Genomic DNA, 16,990 nt, shown 5'->3' with positions numbered 1-16,990 from the left:
TGTTTGCGATTCGAGAGATTAGTATTGAATATAAAAGCTGCTACTGCCAGGCGGAATATCAAAATTATAGAGCTTATCTGGCAATTGTATTTTTATACCGACGTTTCGACGTCCTATACAGGTCGCCTTTATCGGGGTAAATAACATCGAGTTTGCGTAGTACGATGCATGATAAATAAAGCAAAAGAATTAAACGCAAGCACGTCACAATGCGATGAAAACACTATATTGCACAGCAAGTCGAAACGTCGAATCTGAAATTTCATTCTTTAACGAACTGTCTTGAGTTGGTGATTTCAATAACTTTATTTTTAAGCTGGAGCAGTGTTGGGCAACGCAAACAGATAGCTCTAGTGCCGTCCATTCTTATCCCATCATCGATACCGGGTGAGGCACGAAACTTTTGAAACCAAAAAGTAACAAATAACAATTTTTTTTACAAATCTGACAATGTATTTTTGGTGTTTGAAAACTTTTAAAGTCTGCTCAGCAATAAATTCCTTTGAAAGTAAGAGCTCCGAGTGTTTTGTAAAATTTAGACACAACGCATAAAAATATTTTAGATATGAGACGCTACCTAGCGGCAGTTAACCAACCGACGCTAAGGAGATTCTACAGACAAACGTGGCACTTAGCTCTGAGTTTAAGTTCCGAAGCTTCGTGTGGACAAACTTTACAGTCGATGAACAAGACATATATGTGCACTGCGACGTCACCGTTTGCCAGATCTCCACTGGACTGTGCCCTGGTAGTGAGAGTGTCGTCCTTTGCAGATTGTTTGACATCCAATAGTTGATGGATGGATCAGAGTTGCAAGCGGGCCCGAAATTTGAGCCCGAACCCGGCCCGAACCCGAAAGTATAAGCCCGAAGCCCGGCCCGAACCCGAAACGTTTTTGCAAAGCCCGTTTAGGCCCGAAATTTTGATTGACAGGCCTATCCACGAAAGCCTTGCAACAAAGGATGAGAAAGAAAACAGATAAAGACAACAAACACAATGAACAATAGTAGACAATGGGGTAAACAATACGTTTTAGAGGAGGGTGGGCATTAGGTCAAAGCTACAGAATTGTTACTTAGCTGAGTGATTTTATTTAAAAAACAGTGGCGGACACGGAACTTAAAGTCAGGCCCGTTTTAAGCCCGTTTTCTCACAAATACCTAAGCCCGAACCCGGCCCGAACCCGGCCCGAACCCGGCCCGAACCCGGCCCGAACCCGGCCCGAACCCGGCCCGAACCCGGCCCGAACCCGGCCCGAACCCGGCCCGAAAAGCCCGGCCCGACTTGCAACTCTGGGATGGATTCCCCCGAATTTAACTTTTTAACCATGAAGTTTTTTATTGACCCCGGGAATGTGTCATGCGAAAGAGACGGTCTTATGGAGAACTTCGTATTACAATGCACGATAAATAAAGGAAAAAAATTAAACACGAACCCGCACAATGCGTTGAAAACACTTTATCGCACAGAACGTCGAAACGTCGATGTAAAAATAAAGTAATTGCCTAAAGAACTCTACAAATTTGATGTTAGTATTGAAGTTGATACCTTAATTTTTTTTATCACATATAGAGATTTTTCATGGATTGCAAAATTATCTGTTCCTTAACATTTCTAACGTTTTACTCATGCTGTGTGTTCATTTTCTTTTCACCAATGATTTTCATAAACCTCAGGTCGCTAAAAGCAACATCAACCAAATGATATTTTTGCTTTTATTGATTTCCTTGGGTAAGAAAATACATGTGAATTCTACACATGTCACAGATACATAAAACGCCATGTTGTTTATTTTTTGTGCAGTGGGTTACAGTGGGTTAATTGTGCTCAGGAGAATTTGTCGTTACTATTCGTAATAGATATTTAAATTAACAATAATTGATCTGCAATAAATTACATGACACAATCACAAAGATGGGTTTGATTGGTGGAGGGTAAACTAACTTATATCCTGAATCTCAAGCTATTTCTTGGCAAGTATTAAAGTAATGATGCAGAGTATTACTAGAAAAAACACAGCGACAAGCGCAAGCATTTCGTGTGGTGTCTTGCCGTTCGCTTGTAAAATCTCCTCACCAATAACACCTACAGATAAAAAAACTCGGGATAAGTTCGAAACCTTATATAGCGTGTAGATTTAGAAGTATGATACTGCCTATTTTAATTAGGCGAGTTTTAAGTGGCTTGAAATGAGAATACTACTTGTTAAAGCTGCCAATGGAAACGCACTAGAAAGCAACCCACGTTTATTTCTATCTTGGATTAATTTTGGCACTGACAAGCGAAATATATTACCATCTCTACCGTAATCTTCTAGCTTGGCTAAATTAATTGGGCCAACAGATAGACGTTGGTAATCTTCATTTTCATAAGATCGTTTCTTCCGCTTGCTACAATCCTGCTGTTCAAAAGTAGATATGTTGTTCATCGTCAGTAAAGTTTGTCCACACAAAGCTTTGGAATTTAAACTCGGCGCAATTTGCTACATGGTTTTGTAGAATCTCCTTTGTGGCCATTGGCTCGTTGCCGCTACGTGGCGCCACGCATCTGAATTAAATTTGTTCAAAAACGCGCTGTTTATAGTTATGAACATACTGGATGGTGTTGAGTCTGATATCTGCCTTAGGTATTTTAAAAGTATAGGTAATTTCTTTGTATAACTTGCTCACCCGTTGTCTATGATGAGATATGATGGTTTGGCGCTCGAGTTATCTGTTTGGGTTGCCCAGCATTGCTCCAGCTAAAAGGCAAAATTCAAATAACAACTCAACAAAATCTGATAAACTAGTATCCTAAGTAATTTTGTAAATTTTAATTGTTTCGTCAGTGCATTTGTTAAGATTTAGATTTGTTTCACAGATTTTACGGCTTGCAAAATCTTATTTAAACCACCCTTTAAATTTTAAACAAATCGATTGCTAATAACTTGTTTGTTATTTTGTTTGCAACGCTTTAACCTTCTGGTATTCCCTGTGAATTGATAGGTTTATTTCTGAGCGATGTATACAAACTAAATAAACATATACTACTTTATTATGATAATTTACACATGTTATTTAGTAAAAGTTTTCATGTCAACAAAACCAACCAGGACAATAAAATCTTCAACTCCAGATGGTATATTATCAAGCATTACTTTGGAGAAAATGTAATCAGGAACAATGACTGGAGAGTTTTCTGACAAGACTGAGTTGAATCCACTATCGTTGTAGAGCAGGGATGTCCAACCTTTTTGGCCAAAGGGCCACATGCGGTTTACGAATGATTGCGCGGGCCACTTGAGTGTTTACTGCTAATTTGTAATCTGTAAATGTATGTCCACATGTCCAGTTTTCTTAGAATATACTGTTAGCGTTTCTTGATTTTTGTTTCTTATTTGGCACAATCTATATCACTGCAGAGTGCGGAAGATATTTCACCGCTAAATGCGTTTTTGGCGAGTGTTTGAGCAGACGTACATCAATGAAGCAAGAAATATTACTGACTGACTCTTGAAGCAAGAGTAAGATTGTGACGTAACAATGCAGAAATTGTGATGCGTAACAATGTGCATTGTGATGTAATAAAAGTAACTTGAACAGTTGTGTATTACTACTCTATTGACAAAGAAATAAAGCAAACAATAAATGCCAATCCTCGGAATGTAAGATCGCCATAAATTGAGCAAGCGTTAAAGTTCATAATATAAGTCATTTCGAAAAATATCGCGCGGGCCACTGAGAACCTTCCGGCGGGCCACATGTGGCCCGTGGGCCACGGGTTGGACACCCCTGTTGTAGAGCTTGAGGAAAATTTCAAACTCACCAGGAATCGGATAAAATATGATATTTTGAATACACAATGCTTTTGCCTAGTGACAGTAATATATACAACTATTTAGTTAACTAACTGAATGTCAGGCATGATGTTAGCAGATTGAAGTTCGTAGGTGGCGTTAAAGTCACAAGTGATGTTCATGCTGTAAGACACGTAACGTTGAATCGGGTGGGTCGAATCCATTGCTTCAAAGTTCCACACCACGAATGTAACATTCAGGCGACCGCCGTGGTTCTGAAGTAACAGCTGTAAAAACAGATCAGCCGGTGATGATAACAAATAACTTTGCGACATGCTTTGAAAGCTTAAAATCCTGGCAAGTTTCAATTACCATGTGCATTCCTGCAACAAGCCTGAAAACGACATGGAGAAGACTTTGCCTTAGATCAGTGGTTCTCAACCTTTCGTGGACCGTGGCCCCCTAAAAGTAACTTTTTGGCCTCGTGGCCCCCTTCAGATAACCCTGTAAGTCTTGTGACCCCCTTAAAAAGTTAAAATGACAAACCCGTGTTGGAATTCGGTACTAATTTCGGCTTCAAACAGATCGAATAGAGTGATAGTTAAAAACCTCGATATAGACAAAGAGTATGTGAAACAGTCGATTAAATTAGGGAATAAAGTTATTTGCAACACACACATAATCATGTGCATTAAAAAAGAAAATGGCTTTCAGTGGGTGTTTCTGGTGAATCTACACCTGTGGCCCCCCGGAACACAGCTCGTGGACCCCTAGGGGGCCATGGGCCCTGGTTGAGAACCACTGCGTTAGATTAATAAGATAACATATAACTATAACTTATCATGTGTGTTGCCTCACATTGCGAGAGGTTAAAATGTAAAACCGGTGAACTGCCATCAACTTTACAGATGTTGGAAATACTACCAAGGTCGTTTTGTCGAGTATTTCATATGTAGAGCACGTCACCACTTTCATAAGTTAAGTTGGCCAGCATTGTGTTATCAAACCTAAGTTGATATGAAATATACGTTACTAAAAATAAGTTTCAAAGAGTTACATCCACGCGACAGTACCTCGTAGTAACTCACTCACTACAGTTGCAATTGAGCTTCCAGTTTAGTTAGTGCTCTATTGAATGTCATTGGAATAGCCCTAGTTTTACAAAATTCAGATACCATCCGCATAATTGTTTAGTACCCGAAAGCAGCTAATAGAGTGGTTTGTAATTCTTTCTCTTTGAGAATTCCTTGTGCAATTACAAACGACAAGGATTGGGTTTGGATTAGCTTTAAGCAGTTAATAGTGTGTTTTGTTTGATGTGTGACGCCTATATGCCACAAAGTACTCACTTTATTTTGATCTGTTCCCCACAAGCCACTGTTGAAATATCATGAGGTTCTTAAATACACACGTGAAGTATTTGGGACGAACATCGTAAAAAGTACATTAAATGAGGTGCGTTTTACCTTCAGTAATTTGTACTGAAAATCCACTTTCTGCCATTATCGCATCAGATGTAGTAATTATACGAAACGAATTGCCTTCAGTAGCAAAACTATACTCAGTAAGTTTCCGGTCACTATTAATCGGGGTGAGTCGTTGTCGTCCGGAATTATCTAAAATTAGTAATGTCAGCATGGTCTTACTGATTATAATGTTTGCAGTTAAGGTTTGGTGCAATATTCGGTCATAAACACAAACAATTAAACAACAAAAGTGAGTTTGCTTATTGATAGTCGTAAGTATTCGTAATCCAATACGTCAAAATCAAACACAAATTTTCTGCGTTGTAGGCTTTTGTATTCCCAGATGCACAAAGCAGAGTTAGCGTAATCTGCAGGAAATCCTGTTGATGTTATTGGTTGGTTTAGGTTGTCAATAATGGTCGTTCCACAGCGATCTGGTATGTCTGTGAAATATCACATAAGTTAGTTTGAAATAGTGTCAATAGTTTTGTGGGATATTTTACTTCTAGATAAATGCTTGGAAAGAAAAGTTCTAAAATAAAAAGTTGAAAATCAGTTTATAATTATATTGCCGAAAGTTGCGCCAAAAGAGAATGTTCTACTTAAGATATTACATGTATTGATTCATTCTGAGATTATTGGCCAACAGTTAAGGTTGTTACCATTCGTGCCAAAAGATAATAGAATAACGACACATTTTTTTAACCATTACCCACATCCTTGAACTAGTGCGTTAGAAACTCCTGTATGTTCCAGTTTGCAATCTGCAAAAACTCTTGAACAATTGCACCAAATTGGTCCAATCTGAATTCGATCAAACTGACCAAGGAATTCACCGCTGGTATCATTACCAACGTACACCTGTAAATTTTTGTCATAGTTTTTATATAACAGCAATTGAATTGCATGTAAAGTGGCAAAGTAATCATTTTAGGGTAAAAAAGGATTTAGGCAAACTCTCCTTTTCGATATAGGAATCACCTTGCAATAGTCGTCTCTGTTCATAGGTGAAAACACCCACTGGACAGTTGTGTCTGATCCAGATTCACCAATATATTTCCACTCAAAGGTTGTGCAGGATGCGGGAATAAGCACGGTAGCTAAATGGCTAGGTATAACTTTCATACAGTCTTGTCCCTCCCCTGCCACGAGATTGAAGTCGGTTTTAAAAAGCACGTCAGCATAGGTTGCAATTAGTTTTTGTGCCCATTTCAATAGGCGTTTACTTGAGTCGTAGAACGCACGAGCATATTTTTTGATTTTAGCATTTCAAATATGTGCACTGGCAAAAATATGTATAAATGCAATGTGATATATGATCTGTTTGAAATAGTGCAGCACATGAGAAATTTGTGCACATTATTCTGAAACCCACAAAGGCGATAATGTAAAATAAGAATGTGAAATTAATTTGCGTTTTTTTACATACAAATTCCGCCGATTATATCAGCCGTCTCAACGAACGGCTTGTTAGTTGTTACAACTCACCATATAGTAATTACTGACCTAAATATACGATTCCACAGGGATTTGTATGGGACAATATTCGACGGCCGTCATTTCCGTTCAAATAGGCTGTAGTGTTTCTACAATAGGTTTTGCGCTTGTGTAACAAGAGGTGTAAGATATTATGAGGTATATATGCGGTCATTTTGCAGCAATTCAAACATATTCCAGATTTATAAAAAGCACAAATTCAAATTATATGTATTGAACCCCGAACCAAACCCCGATTCAAAACACTACTCTACTTAAAACTTGCTGGATAACAACACCTAGCACAAATCGACGTTAATAACCACACTTGACCAGCTACTAAAAACGAAAATCAAAACACAATCAACGCAGAGTTAGGTTATAGGGACAAATATGACCGTTTCCAATGGGGTTTGGGCAATATAGACCGGATTCCCTAAAACCGCTGAATATAAGTATGAAGGCATGTTTGGTTGCGGTTCGTCGTAATGCTTTTGTAAATGTTTCAAATTATTTACAACTTCTGTTGGCAGCATTGTGTGTGCAAACAGGGTACAGTTGCGCATTGCGCACCTAAGAGAACATTAGGGTAGCGATTATGCAACAACAAAGCAACGCAAAACGTTCAGGATGTTTCAACATCCGTTATTACCTAACGACGAAACGTAACATTAAATCATGCCGACTCCACGTAATGCCCAGGGTTTGTGCAAACACTATGCAGAAATATACCACTGGCAGTATTTGAATAGCATGCCTTTTACATCGGTCTTTAGCACATTGCTACGCCTAAACCAAGAGGAAAACTGCATGAAAATCATCCTAACCCGACGATAACGACAAACAAGCGTGGCAAAACATTAACTGTCCCATCTTATTTTGGGCTTTAAACTAATGTTTCCGTTATAAACCGGTTTGGATATCCGGTAATAAAAAAATATCATCAAAAAACATTTTGAATTTGGATTATCTCGGTTATAAGCTATATTTAATCAAGTTTAGTCTCCTAAACCTAAAAAAGAACGCCCCCTCTCGTTCCTGCTAAAATACCAGATATGTCTTTGTTATTTTCTTCTCCAAGAACACTCACCTTTTGTTTATCTCGGAAAAACTAGAAGTAATTACTAATTACGTGTTCAAGTGTAATTATTTAAGTCGATTTGTGCTAACTGTTGTTATCCACCAAGTTTTATTAGAGTAGTGTTTTGAATCGGGTTTGGTGCTGGCTTTGATAGATATGATTGGAACTTGTGCCTTTTATATGTCTGGAATTTGTTTGAACTACAAACTTATTCAAATGTATTTGCTGCAAAATAAACGCCATATGATATTCTACAGCTTCTTTTACAGAAGCGCGAAACCTGTTGTAGAAGTAGAACACGCCTATCAAAACGGAAATGACGGCCGTCGAATATTGTCCAATACAAATCCCTTTGTCCTAAATTGTGCCAGTAATTACTATATGGTGAGCTGGAATAAGCCGTTTATTGAGACAACACGTACAATTACTACTTGTGCAGGGTGAAGTAAAATCGTCATGTTTCGATGGATTTTTGTTGCTCTGGGAGTGATGCTAGCAAGTCAAGGTTAGTACCAATTATTGCTGCCAAAAATTTACGTGTTTGGGTACATTTTCGTTCCATTCATGTCGTATTTAATATTTATGATTTTAAAACTTTGCTGCTAAACCTATAATGGCTAGAAAGCTAGGTCAATGTTGTTTTCGTCAAAATGTTAAAAGTGCTCTATATTGTTTCGTGGACTTTATTTTGATTTAAAATACCCTTAGGGGTTGGCACAAAATGAGTAAACAGTTTTTAATGTTTGTAAAGTCGCCTAAACAATATATTTACCCAGTGCTACAAAAGCTTAGTAGGTCCATCAATGCCCAAGAAGCAACTTTTCACAAACTAAGTAATGTATTGCATTCAGGCACCAATTAAAGCCGGCTCCAGCTTAGTCATAGATTAGACCAGTGGTTCTTAACCTTTATATAACGGCCGAGCCCCTACGATATTTTTCAGACTTTGGTCGAACCCCAAAGTTACATCTAAGGTTTTAACCCATTTTGTTTTGTGGGTTATAATTAGTTTTTTTTTTCAAACGTAGTGGCAACAGTCACTGTTTGCCATTTTGTTAAATTCTGACATGTACAAGCAACTTGTTTCATGATTGCTTTAATTACGGTAATTTTTAGTTTTTACCAAAATGAAACATTGTATTTTTAGCATCTGTACACAAACATGAGAAAGATGAAGTAAGTTTTTGCTGCTAACAAAATTTCGTTGGGTTTCTGCTTACGAACAACGCGAACAATGCTCTTTGTAATGTCAAAAAAGAAAAGAAAACCTTACTGCAGGGGTGCACAACCATTTTGCTAGGACGGCCGCATCGCAGATTCTTATTTTTGCCGACGGCCACCCAAAAGTTTGACAAAAACGAGTATTTGTATTGTACTTCAAAAAGACCTTCGTCGAACCCCTGATTCGACGTTGCCGAACCAGAGTTGCAAGTCGGGCCGGGCTTTTTGGGCCGGGTTCGGGTTCGGGCCGGGTTCGGGCCGGGTTCGGGCTTGGGTATTTGTCAGAAAACGGGCTCAAAACGGGCTCAAAACGGGCTCAAAACGGGCCTGATTTTAGGTTCCGTTTCCGCCGTTTTTCAGTAACAATTTTTTGGCTTTGACCTAATGCCCACCCTACTCTAAAACGCATTGTTTGCCCCATTGTCTACTATTGTTCATTGTGTTTGTTGTCTTTTCTCTTTTTTTCTTTCTCATACTTTGTTGCAAGGCTTTCGTGGATACGCCTGTCAATCAAAATTTCGGGCCTAAACGGGCTTCTCAAACACGTTTCGGGTTCGGGCCGGGCTTCGGGCTTCGGGCTTAGATTTCGGTGCCGAACCCCTGGGGTTTGATCGAATCTCTGTGCCGAACCCCTGGGGTTTGATCGAATCCAGGTTAAGAACCACTGGATTAGACAGTATTGTTGTCTATTGGTGATTTAGAGCTCAAAATGTACAAATCTTTAAGACATCTCTGCCAGATTGATCCAATCCGTAAAAGCAGTTTTCGGGTAAATCACGACTTTGGGTCAATTTCTGGATTAAGACTGATATAATCGGCCGGATTTGTATGTAAAAAATAAGCACAAACTAATGTCACATTCTTATTTCACATTTTCTCCTTTTTGGGTTTTGAAACATTTTTCTCATTTGCTGCACTGTTTCAAACAGATTATATATCACATTGCACTACACATTTATGCCAGTGCATCTATTTGAAATGCTGCAACCAAAAAAATATATGCGTACTTTTTACGACACCTGCAATTACGTAAATGACACTTAAAGTGGGTACAAAAAACTAATTGTAAACTAACGACTCTGACGTGCTGTTTAACACGACTTCCATCTCGATTCAGGGGAGGTGCATGGCTGTATGAAAGTATCATCTGCTTCCCAGGCAGCTTCCACGGATATTCTCGCATCCTGTACAACCTTTGAGTGGAAATTTACCGCTACTGCTGCATCAAACTTGGTTGTCCAGTGGTGGTTATCACCCATCAACGGAGACGACTATTGCAAGGTGATTCCTATCTCGAAAAGGAGAGTTTGCCTAATTTTTCCCCCCAAAATGATTACTTTGCCACATAACATTCAATTGCTGCTAGATAAAAACTGTGACAAAACTTTTACAGGTGTATGTAAAAGTAACGATACCAGCGGTGAATTCGATACCAGCGGTGAATTCGTAGGCCAGTTTGATCAAAGTCGGATCGGACCAATTTGGTGCAATTGTTCTAGAGTTTTTGTGGATTGCAAACTGGAACATACAGGATATGCTGCAGTTGGAGCTATTAGATGTGGGTGATGGTTGAAACAAATTGGTGTCGTTTTTTTAATCTTTTGGTATGAATCGTAACAACCTTAGCTGTATGCTAAGCGTTTGGAATGAATCAATGCATGTAATATCAATCCATTTCGGCATAACCGTCAGCAATGATTCGAAAACGATTTTCATTTTTTTAGTTCTTTTCTGTGCAAGTATTTAACCATACAGCTAAGGTTGTTAAGATTCGTAATCTAAAATATGGCACAAAACTATTAATATTATTTTTAGCTAAACTATGTGATATTTTACAGACTATCCAGATCGCTGTGGAGAGACCATTATTAACAACCTAAACCAACCAGTAACACCAATAGGACTTCCCGCAGATTACGCTAACGCTGCTTTGTGCATTTGGGAATACAAAACCCACATCGAAGCAAATTTGTGTTTGACTTCGACGTATTGGATTACGAACAGGGTTTCGACTATTTTTACGTAAGACGGTGTATTTAGAACGTAATTTATGTTGAACGCTAAAGCAACTGGTGCGTTGTTAATGAGTGTTTTAGAATAAGTTAGTGTAAAAAAATATTAATTGTCTCAGAGACACACTGCTTTCAACATTTGTCGAGATTTTGTACAAAAAATAGGCTGACGTTTTTACAGATCACCATGAGAAGATGAGTAATTAAGCTATTGACAACGCTAGTTGGTTACAGGATGATATACCTCTTACATTAACTACGAAACAGTTAACTGTTAAGTTATTCGTTTAACAAGCATCTCTACATCTATCGTTTAATTGCTTCGATTTACGGCCGAATATTGGCCCCAACACTTAACTACAAACCTTATAAACCGCAAAGACTATACTGGCATTACTAATTTCAGATAATTCCGGACGACAACGAATCACCAAGATTACAAGTGACCGGAAACTTTAATGAGTAAGATTTTACTACTGAAGGCAATGCGTTTCGTATAATTACTACATCTGATATTGGGACTGCAGGGCGTGGATTTTCAATACAAATTACTGAAGGTAAAACGCAGCCCCTTAAATGCACTTTTTTCGACATTCACCATAAATAATTTACGCTTGTGTTTAAGAGCCTCCTGATAATCCAGCAGTATGACTTGTGAGGAACAGATAAAAATAACGTGAGTACTTTGTGGCATATAAGCGTCACACATCAAACAAAACACACAATAGATCAGTGGCTCTCAACCGGGGGTCCACACAGCGTTTTTAGGGAGTCCGCGGCAACTTACTAAGCGAAAATGCATTGTGACATATAACCCCATTGTGATGCAACATAAGCAAATTGTCAGTGGCAAACTAAGTCACATCGCAGTGTAATGACTCTTTCTTGTTGATTTCCCATGTCCAACCCGGACAAACGGGTTTGAATTTTCGTCCTGGATCAAGCGTAGTTGTATATTCTGCATCCTGTTTTGTTTGTTAAAGAAAAAGGACAAAAAATATCAAAACGTTAAATAGGAGCGAGATTAACTTGATAGAATCACAAAAGGGTCCGCTAAAGTAAAACGGTTGATAACCACAACCGTTTAAAACTAAACCCAAACCAATCCATCGGCTGTATTTGCACTAAGGATTCTCAAAGAGAAGAATCACAAACTTCTCTATTAACTCATTTCTGTTAATAAACAATCATGCGAATTGTATCTTTATTTTGTAAAACAAGAACCATACCAGTGACATTTAACTGATCACTAAGTAGACTGGAAGCTTAAAAACAAGTGTAGTGAGTGAATTACTACGAGGTTCTGTAACATGGGTGTTGCGCTTTCAAACCAACGTATTTTAAGTAACGTATGTTTTATATCAACTTAGGTTTGATAACACAATGCTGGCCAACTTAACCTATGAAAGTGGTGACGTGCTCTACATATCAAAAACTCGACAAAACGATCTTGGTAGTATTTCCAACATCTGCAAAGTTGATGGCAGTTCACCGATTTTAAATTTCAACCTCACTCAATGTGAGGCAACATACACAGTAAGTTATAGTGATGTTCTCTTCTTAATTCAAGCAATGTGTTCTCCATGCCGTATTCAAGCTTGTTTCAGGAGTGCACTTCTTGGTAATTGAAACTTATGGCAAAGATTTTATGGTTTAAATGCTTATCACAAAGTTACCTGTTATCATCACTGGATGATCTGTTTGTCAACTTTTACTTCAGAACCACGGCGGTCGCCTGAATGTTACATTCGCCGTGTGGAACTTTAAAGCAATGGATGTATTCCATTCGATTCAACGTTACGTGTCTTACAGCTTGACCATCACTTGTGACTTTAACGCCACCTACGAACTTCAATCTGTTAACATCATGCCTGAAATTCGGTTAGTTAACTAAATAGTACGTCACTGGGCAAAGGCATTGTGTATTTGAAATATCATAATTTATTGGATTTTTATTTAAAATCACTTTTTAAGGGAAACTGGAACGGCTGTTGATCCGATTCCTGGTGAGTTTGAAATTTCCCTCAAGCTCTACAACGATAGTGGATTCAACTCAGTCATGGGTGAAAACTCTCCAGTCATTGTTCCTGATTACATTTTCGCCAAAGTGATGCTTGATAATATTCCATCCGGAGTAGATGAATTTATTGTCCAGGTTGGTTTGTTTGTACGAAAAACGTTCTCTATTATCCACAACTTTCGACAAATGTACGGTAAATATATATTTATTTTAAACCTTATAAATTCTGAGAGATTTTAGTTAGATTCTAATATGCATTATCTCAATTCAGATAATTAATTGTTGAATCACAATTTGTTTAATTCAGGCGGAAGAATGTTGGGCAACGCAATCAGATAACTCCAGTTCTACACTTCTTTATCCAATTATCGAAAACGGGTAAGACATATAACTTGAATTTAAACAACAATATTTTTCCCCAGATGTTTCATGCGTTATTTTTAACTTCATTTCCTCATGTGCTTCACGCGTAGCTTTCATTGAGATTTTGTTGAAGTGGCTTATGGGTTCAACCAATTTTTCCCATTTTTTTCTATTCAGTTCTTTTTGCGTTTTCTAGTGTGGTCCATTAACGTTTTCGCACAAACGCACTAATAATGTTTGTGGTTTAAACCAGGGGTGTGAGACCTGACCTGAGGCCCGCGGGCCAAATGCGGCCAGGTGATTAAAGGTTGTGCAGCCGGCAGAGACCCATGGATTTCAAATGACCTGGAAAACGAGTCTGATTATATTTTTGAGCATATATATGCGCCTGGTGCTATGTTTCTGCGACCTGACAATAATGCGGCTAGAATCAAATGCGAACTTTACTTGTTAACTCAAAATAGGTTTATTTGGTATGCAAGTAACATCACCTTGTGCTATATGAAGGTGCGACCCGCAAACTAATGACGGTATAGTATTGGCCCCACCGTGTCAAAGGTTGCACACTCCTGGTTTAAACCAACTTTTCCAACTACAATCGGCCCAAACATTTTTTTACAATTTATAGCCACAATCCCCGAATTTTTGCGTAACATGTTTTTAGATGCAAAGCACCACCCAGCGGCAGTGAACCAGTGGATGCGAAGGAGATTTTACAAAACTACGAGGCAAATTGCGCCGAGTTCAAGTTCAAAAGCTTTGTGTGGACAAACTTTACTGACAACGAGCAAAACATCTATGTTCATTGTGATGTCACTATTTGTCAGAACTCTACTGGACTGTGCCCTGGCCAGGTGGATATTTTTCCGTAATGGCACCCTGCATTATAAATTATTTGCTTTTGGATTGCAGGTTTGTATGAAGCGAAAGAGACGAGTTATCGGAGATAACTCTTACCGACGTTTGTCTGTTGGACCAATTCGATTGGCAAAATCGGAAAGTTACGACAACCATGGTGAAAATCTTTTGTTTTTTATTGGTTTACTAATTTGTTTGTTTTATAAAGCAAGTGCCTATGTGTTCATACCGTTTTCGAAGTGTGTTGTGTTATTTTGCTATCGACTCTGTACTGAGTAAACTCATAAACACATACACACACTGTAATGAGATGGTAGACGCAGTTTTATTTGATTCGTTTTTGCATCACAACGTTACAAAAAGTTTTGTAATCCTAACACTATTAGATGAGTTGTTAAGTTGATATTTTTTTTCAGAAGGTGAGCAAGATGAAAATATCTTCAATGAAAACGACGACACAACAGACGCAGTCCTTTTGTTTGTTGCTGTGCTTTCTCTAATAGTTTTCTGTGTCATTGGATTGATACTTAACAAAAAGTATTAAACCTTCCACCGCGAGAATGTGAAAAAACAATTTGATAAAGTTTTCAATTTGATTTCGACTTGGTAAAATTTCTTCAATTACTGTTTTTGGACATTGTAATTAAGCCATGTTTTTTATCGTTTCGCAAACAGTCGCTAAATGGACCAAAACAGGTCTTATAAGTACTTATACCCGCATACTCAAGAAAATAAAAGTTGGCAAACTTATCGTTTGGCTATTTAGTTTCCTGTTTTTCAAGATTTGTATAAATGTAGCAGTAGTAAAGCACAAGTGGCGTACCTGAAAATCAAGAAGCAAGCAAACCTGTTGCGTCCCGGTTATGGGGAACGTGACACGAGGGAAGGATTAAAACGCGTTCCAAAATGGCCTCCGACCAGCTGATTTTACAAATGAGTTGTTTGCCGATCTTATGGGGGAACACATTAAGTTTAAAAACAACACAAGTCTTACCAACTGTTGCGGTAACCGAAGAAGTATTTAACTCGCAGCAATAAATGCCACACACCTAAACCTACAAAAAGGAATTAGACCACAATGCTCCTTGGTCACGTTTTAACGATACAGTACAGGAACACTGCGTAAACAAAATGCAGCTTAACTACATCAATTATATTTTACCCTTTAGGTAATTGACTTATGAGAGTAATAACTCTCAAATAACAATCGTTTACAACTTTACATGATAAACATACCTTTTCAATACAGCCGACGCAGCACCGTGCTACACGGATGTTGGTAACGAAAGCAGTAAACCACGTTGCGTTATCACAAAAAAACTGTGAGTTACTGTTACGTCACACATCGCAATAGATTACACAGGTTGCAGTGAGAAAAAGCGGAAATCAATAGAAATCAGCTTTCAAAATTATGATTCCAAACAGACTACTTTAGCCTATACGAAAAAAACTCATCTTAGGAAATTAGCGACATACACAGACCGACACAGGAAAAAACGTTTTATTTTGAGCATTTACATATTTGTCACTCTCGATTATAAGCCGCATAAGATCAAGTCATACTTTATATAACTTAGAAGGGTTGTGGAAACAACATCGGAATGAGATTTAAATGTAAGCCTCCCTCGAATAAGAAACACACCCAAGGTTTTATCCTTTTCAGACATAAAAAACTCATTTATTTTAGGAGAGCAAGTTTCAACCCACCACATGCGTTTTTCTGTCCAAATATATTACAGACTTATTTGGTTGGTTTTAATTTGTTACCAATTGTATGGAATTTTTTGGTGGCTTTAGTTTTCAAACAAACTCTTTGAATAAATTTTGATATTGTTAGAATGAACACTGTTATTTAAAAAACTGTGGGTAACTACCATAAAAATTTATCAAGAAACACAACTTTGATAATCAGTTTCCTCACAAACTTTTATTTGCTGGTGCGTCGCAACTCCAGAAAACTTTTCCAGAGGCCTCGTAACAAGTTTGAAGTCAAAATAGAGAAAATATAATCAGTTTTGTCCATCATTTCAAAACACAAAATAACAACAAAATGTGAAAAAATGTGCACTTGTGCTCAGAGTATAGGCCAGCGGTTCTCAACCAGTGGGCCATGGAAGCATTTTGATTGGGCCACAGACCAATCAAATAGTAAGCTGTTTTTAGGACTTTACTTTCATTTGTGTCGCTACACTCAGTTTTACAAAAATAATGGCTTGGGGAGAAATTGAGAAGGGATGTAAATTAATTTGAATTTAACTATTTACGGTATAAAGTTACTTTGAGTTTCTGCAACACTTTATGTTTATGATGTAATAAACTACTTTGGGATTACAATAAAGCCAGATAGCAGCATATTCATTGTCCAATTACTCGGTCATAACTGAAAGTGCTTGATTAAAAAAGGGAAACTGCTATTTTATGAATTTTTTTTCGCATTAAGATATATTGAACTTCTATTCTGTTTGAAATATGTTCTGCTTTTATTCTGAACCTGTTTTATAGTTGTTTTTTTCTTTCATAAACATTTACTGGGCCACAGAATATTTGAGCAATGAAAATGGGCCACGAAAGAAAAAAGGTTGAGAACCACTGGTATAGGCCTATACAATCTCTGGCTCTTTCTATTTGTTAAATAAAAAAATGTTGCAAATTCGAATTCAGTCATGTTAATATGACGAGCTACAAACAATGGCACTTGATAGTACAAAATACACTACT

The 16,990-nt window shown here is 37.8% G+C and overlaps 1 protein-coding gene across 3 annotated transcripts; it reads left to right on the top strand.

Annotated features, from left to right (window-relative positions):
* Positions 1-8,128: 8,128 nt before the first annotated feature.
* LOC145234042 (ZP domain-containing protein-like) lies at positions 8,129-15,008 on the top strand. Of its 3 annotated transcripts, none has more exons than XM_080098816.1 (13): positions 8,129-8,303; positions 10,137-10,300; positions 10,413-10,577; positions 10,858-11,041; positions 11,438-11,588; positions 11,657-11,707; positions 12,402-12,567; positions 12,752-12,912; positions 13,006-13,186; positions 13,359-13,429; positions 14,079-14,268; positions 14,327-14,429; positions 14,692-15,008. In XM_080098816.1, the coding sequence occupies exons 6-13, from the start codon at positions 11,679-11,681 to the stop codon at positions 14,814-14,816; spliced, it is 1,026 nt and encodes a 341-aa protein (XP_079954942.1). In that variant the 5' UTR covers positions 8,129-8,303; positions 10,137-10,300; positions 10,413-10,577; positions 10,858-11,041; positions 11,438-11,588; positions 11,657-11,678; the 3' UTR covers positions 14,817-15,008. The 3 variants fall into 3 exon arrangements, with proteins under 3 accessions (XP_079954942.1, XP_079954940.1, XP_079954943.1); XM_080098814.1 differs by having other exon boundaries at positions 8,132-8,303; positions 14,689-15,008; XM_080098817.1 differs by lacking the exon at positions 11,657-11,707 and having other exon boundaries at positions 8,133-8,303; positions 14,689-15,008.
* Positions 15,009-16,990: the final 1,982 nt, after the last annotated feature.

The sequence above is a fragment of the Phallusia mammillata genome, chromosome 6 (assembly GCF_965637545.1).
Source record: "Phallusia mammillata chromosome 6, kaPhaMamm4.hap1.1, whole genome shotgun sequence".
NCBI classification, from domain to species: domain Eukaryota; kingdom Metazoa; phylum Chordata; class Ascidiacea; order Phlebobranchia; family Ascidiidae; genus Phallusia; species Phallusia mammillata.
Note: the sequence above shows the minus strand (reverse complement) of the source record. Positions and strands in the feature narration are given on the sequence as shown.

What these genes read in the sequence shown, in the direction of transcription:
- LOC145234042 (XM_080098814.1), top strand. Translation starts at nt 11,679, where the DNA reads ATGACTTGTGAGGAACAGATAAAAATAAC. An exon ending in GAGGAACAGATAAAAATAAC is followed by an intron (nt 11,708 to 12,401) that starts GTGAGTACTTTG and finishes ATATCAACTTAG; the next exon opens with GTTTGATAACACAATGCTGG. An exon ending in AACATCATGCCTGAAATTCG is followed by an intron (nt 12,913 to 13,005) that starts GTTAGTTAACTA and finishes TCACTTTTTAAG; the next exon opens with GGAAACTGGAACGGCTGTTG.